Below are 5,187 nucleotides of genomic sequence, written 5' to 3'. Positions count from 1 at the left end.
AACTGGAACTATGTGCTTGTACATGAACGTTCTTGACGTTTGAGATGTTAGAATGGGCAATTAGACCTAAATTAATGAATTGGGCTTCCCCTAGGCAAAATCCTTCTTATGCAGCTACCCAACCCAACATTTAGCGGTATGCAGCAACAGACTACTAATGTAGAAACCAAAACTGGAAAGGTCAGTTAGACATGGTTAAGTTAATTTGCTATTTGGATCCTATGAGGTCAGACAAAGTGCTCCGTTGGATATTCATTTTCATAACCATTATAATCATAATATAGCCTCTCCCCCTTCCGTATATCTCTGCTTGCGATCAATACAACTCTACTTTCACCATTAACATCAAATCTTACACACTTCACATTTTGCTTCTTCTTCCCATCCCTGCATTAGAGGAAAATATCCATCATTCAGATACTGATTCCAAATATGAAGCATACATTTAGGCCTACTTGAGATATAATGCACCTCAGTATTAATACCTCAACTTTTAGCAGAGTGCATTAAGTTTATGATGAAATCACCATATATTCAGAAACCTTCTTTTGGAGACAATGAAAAACTTTTGACATGATTTAGTGTATAATACCAAAATATATCATAGCATTAGAGGACGAAATGAAGAGGAGAGCTCAAAAGGACAAGTATTAGATGGATGGAATATGAACATACCGAGTATGGTTGTTTATGCCATTGATGAACCGAGCAATGTTGCTGCGCTTATCAGGACAAATGACAAGGCTTTTTGAAGGATCACCAGCAGTTAAAAGAGTCATCGTGCTATCTCCATCATCAGTCTCCCGATTCTTCAAATAGTCAACGTCTCCAACATACTCTGTAATAATTGTCAAGTCTCTTATGAACCTGTCTGCTTCCACAGTAAATCTGATGAATGAGAACAAACAGATCATTTTCAGCCTCCAAATAGGAAATATTTAATGAAATGTTGATTTTTGAATAAGTTGGAAAAGAAGTTAAGAATGTCTACCCTTCTTTGGGATCAAAAACAACCATAAGAGGTGGCCATTCACCCCGTTCCACCATCTTCTTGCATAGATGCAAATTTTCTATATCATCTTTTGGTAACACCTGTAGTTGAGAAATATAACAAAAGTCTTAACATTTAGAATGAATCAAGTAACACACCATGCGAAAGCAGCTTGAGTTTTTCTGACCAAAAGAAAATTTAAAATCCTTAAAAGATCTCTCCTTTTTTAGTTACTTTTGACATTTACAGTTGCTATTGCTTTCTTCTTTGGCAAATATTTTAGATTACGTAGAAATCAAAAGGGGTATGTTTTACAAAGTGATAAAGCAAAATTGTACTATATTTTTTGAATTGTCGTTCTTGGTATTTCCAAAGCTTAGTTCATCATTACCCTGCCAACTCTGAAGTCTAACACATTTTTTTGGCCAAAATATAATGTTCCCAATATTTCTATGTTTTACTATACCTGCATCCCGTCTCGTTCAAGTGCAGCACGATTAGCTGATCTTGCAGCCATGCCTGACATATAAGTAAGCTCATTACTGAATTCTGCTCCAGCTGTTGTCAAAGCCGTAGCAAGAGACGCCATTTGTTCCAGTCTCCTGGTAGGATCCTCACAAGGATTGAAGGGAAGCAATCTTCTCCTCTTCTTCGACACTACCAAGCTACTGCTACTACGCTTTCGTTTCTTTTGGCAATCTATAGAAACAAAAGCAACGAAGGATCAAGATCACTCACTCTTCAAGTAATAAGAGGCATGGAGAGGTAATGAAACCATAAACAAATTAAGAACACACTGACGAGACCTTGAAACGACTTTTACCTGGATTAAGCTTGTCAATTGAATTTGTTGGTCTCTGAATCCGGAAAAAATCAACAATTTTTGTCTGAACAAGAGGAAATTCTGCATATCAAAGGAAAATGTAGCTATTAATCACCAAAAGGAATAGGTTTGAACCAATCATGTGGTATTATCCCTTATATTTCTCCCAACATGGAAACAGCAAAATTCAAGATACATATGTTTTACATGTTGTGAATTTAGTTGTTGCAATCATCTATGGAAACCAGGTTGCTGTAAGACAAACACAATTGTGACTATCTGCCTATATACTACTTAAAAAAGAGAAATGGAAAAAAAGGAAACACTAAGATCAAGATTTTGGGATTGTGGTAGTTTAGCATAGTTCTTTCAAGTTAACCTCATTCAGTCATAAACGGAATTTGCATGTAAGTATTTGGTACACACACCTACTAAGTTTATTGAAAGATCCTAGAGTAACATATAATATAAACCTTATCCAAAAAAAAAACATATAGACTACCTACTGCTAAAATCCTGAATTTACTCTACTGTCAATCGCATAATCCTAGAGAGTGAGCTACAAAATGCATAAATCTAGTTGGAGGCAAGCATTGGTATAGTAAAACAAGTATACCTCCAAACAAGGAAATATTCAGCTACAAAAAAATTAAAAAGTAATTTCAAGATAAAGGTGGTGCATGGATCTATTAATCGAGTTGAGAAAGAACAAAAGAAACTAGATAGAACCCCATGAACATAATTTTGCTCTCAACGCATATATACGTGAAATCCCAATTGAAAAGGAAAAGAATCCATGGACATACGATTGAGATTGTTGGTATAAACACAAGATGGGCAGAACCATGAGCCTTGAGGCACCGACGGAAGTAGGGGATTGAGGCAAAATAGGTGAAATCCCATATCACAATTGTCACACAGCAAAAGTTTATCCGCATTATCGCCTGATCCACATTTCTCACAGCAACTGTCGCTGTAATCCTCATCTGCTTTTTTCCTTGATTTGTACTTTTTCCTCAATGCGGTGGAGACGGGTTTTGGAGCTACGGTTCTTCTCCTTAACACGGTTGATGTTGAAGGAGCCATTGTTACAATCAGGTGAAAGAAGAAATGGGATTTTGGTAAGGTTTTTTGTTTCTTAAAATATAATTTAAAAGAACCGGGAAAGGGATTTGCTTTCAATATCCGCGGGAAACTGTTGTTATTAGCGCCAAAATGTTTTCGGGTCAGTGGGCTTTTCTAGCCTTTGTCACGTGGCCTACATGCTAAACGTCTGGTAAACGCTACCTCAGATTTTGACTACTCATGATAAAATTAATTTAATTAAAAGAAACAAAGATAAATATACAGTGAACTACCAAACAAACTTCATGAGATGGTTAAGTGGTAATATCGGGATAAAACACGCACAACTATGCCTTATAAAAAGAATTAAATGGTCGTTGCAAATATAATCTGGTTTACAATTTCGGAGTCGAATTCCACATAGAATTAACCTACTAATTATAATTACTAGTTTCGCAAGAATTCAAGTAATCAACTTCCAAAAATATTGGATAATAAGTTGAGTGTTTACTAACTAAAAGCAAAGTAATTAAAAAGTTGTAATTTTATTACTAACAAAGCAAATGTTGTAGACAAGATTGGAAAGGTCTAGAATTATGATTTCCCTCCATCTTCGGAATCCTCCTCGCTACGTTTTCTATAAATTCGCCTAAGTATTCTCTACCGATCGTGAGTACTTCGGGAATCGTAATTCTCTTTCAAGCAACTACCATAATTTACTAGACGTATTCTTCCGAGCTAGGCTAACTGGCATTAGTTCATTGTTAACTAAGATCGTATCAAGGTTTCGTTATTCCTAATCCCACCTTTAAACCCTCTGTTTGATTCCTCATATAAGTTAGGAGTGATGTTATTTAACAACTACCTGAATGTGTATCCTTTTCCAAGCAATACACACTAAATAGGCGCAGTCAATTGAGGGCCTTTCAATCAACAACAATAATCACATAGTTGAACAAGTAGAGAAAATTCAATGGCAAACATATATTAAACATAATGAAGTTTCATCCTCCAAAAGGTTCCATCAAACTCTAGATAAAATAATTTAGCTACTTGTAATTGTTTGCACAACTACAATATTAGAATTCATCACCAACAATATAAAGAGGAAGAAGAAAGATAAAAACTCGTTTCCGAATCTTTCGTCTTGCTCCTTGCTTGTTCTTGCCTTCGTAGATATTATCTAACCCTTAAAAAATCATTTTTTGATGTACTTATATCACTTAGGGCTGATATGGGGCGGAACTAATTAATCCAAACTCAAATGGGAAAATCTGGATCATTGTCTACGCTTGTGCACCCATGGACACAGATTTAGCTTTTGAAATTCTTCCATTTCGCGAAGTGATTCGTGCCTTTGCTTCATTTCACTATTTTGTACCTTTAGTTTTCTCCTTTTTCGCGTCCGTTTTCATGCCTTCACTTCACTGTTTTGAAATTCTTCCATTTTTTGTTTTGCAAAAATTTGATATTTTTTGATCAATTATCATCTGAACTCACTCCTACACATAAGGAATACGTAATGAGTATATTTCACTTCAAAAATTATATAATCCCACATAACTCGCACGATAAATAAGATGAAAATACCCTCAAAATCATGCACTTTTGGTCATTTATCACCACCCCACGCTTAGACTTTTTCTCGTCCTCGAATAAAATTAAGTACGTCGATAAGAAATAAATTTTCAAACCTACTCAAGCATCATGCCAATGACAATGATTTATATCAACGCTTAGAACCTAGCATAAATACTATTCATACTTTTCCTCAAGCTTTCCGTCATGCCAAGACTAACTAAAATAACTGTGTGACTCTCTCTAACATCCTAGCCTCGAAATTTGACTCCAATACATTCCAAACTAAGACTCGCTTCTTGTGCCAACTCAAAAATCAAGGACTTTACCAATCTCCTGCAAATCATGCGCCCTCACCAATAAACCAAAAAGAGAAAGTAGTCCACACACTCAAACATAAGTTCGAGTATATTTTAAGGACTATCGAATCAAAAGAATTCGTTCACTCTCACAAAAATAACTCATATGCCACCCAAGTTCATACCATGGGCATGCCCATAGCGTAAGACTCGGCTAATATTAAGCTTGCATATGCTCGGATCAAGTAGGACTTCATATGTTGTAATGTAGGCTAAGGGACATATAGGATATATTTGGGAAAAATAGTGAATAGCCCTCCTAAGCACATTAATACACTATACTTCACTTTCAAACACATTCTCGTCACGACCAAGTCCGTGTCATACCACAAACCAATATACAATTAGGCCCTTCTTCTTTAAGCATATCA

At 35.8% G+C, this 5,187-nt stretch overlaps 1 protein-coding gene across 1 annotated transcript; it reads right to left on the bottom strand.

Moving 5' to 3' along the window:
* LOC104109469 (histone-lysine N-methyltransferase ATXR6-like) lies at positions 1-2,954 on the bottom strand. The gene is made up of 6 exons (XM_009618789.3): positions 2,621-2,954; positions 1,815-1,895; positions 1,458-1,690; positions 992-1,092; positions 676-888; positions 1-387 (listed from the first exon to the last, which is right to left on the bottom strand). Exons 1-6 carry the CDS (start codon positions 2,898-2,900, stop codon positions 228-230), a joined length of 1,068 nt encoding a protein of 355 aa, XP_009617084.1. The 5' UTR covers positions 2,901-2,954; the 3' UTR covers positions 1-227.
* Positions 2,955-5,187: the final 2,233 nt, after the last annotated feature.

Source organism: Nicotiana tomentosiformis, chromosome 6 (assembly GCF_000390325.3).
Source record: "Nicotiana tomentosiformis chromosome 6, ASM39032v3, whole genome shotgun sequence".
Taxonomy (NCBI): domain Eukaryota; kingdom Viridiplantae; phylum Streptophyta; class Magnoliopsida; order Solanales; family Solanaceae; genus Nicotiana; species Nicotiana tomentosiformis.
Note: the sequence above shows the minus strand (reverse complement) of the source record. Positions and strands in the feature narration are given on the sequence as shown.

Bases quoted from the DNA above. Each gene is read 5' to 3' on its own strand.
- LOC104109469 (XM_009618789.3), bottom strand. From the start codon at position 2,900: ATGGCTCCTTCAACATCAACCGTGTTAAGGAGAAGAACCGTAGCTCCA. The intron at 1,093-1,457 runs GTATAGTAAAAC...TCTCAACTACAG, and splicing joins TTGAACGAGACGGGATGCAG to GTGTTACCAAAAGATGATAT. The intron at 388-675 runs GTATGTTCATAT...CCTCTAATGCAG, and splicing joins GGCATAAACAACCATACTCG to GGATGGGAAGAAGAAGCAAA.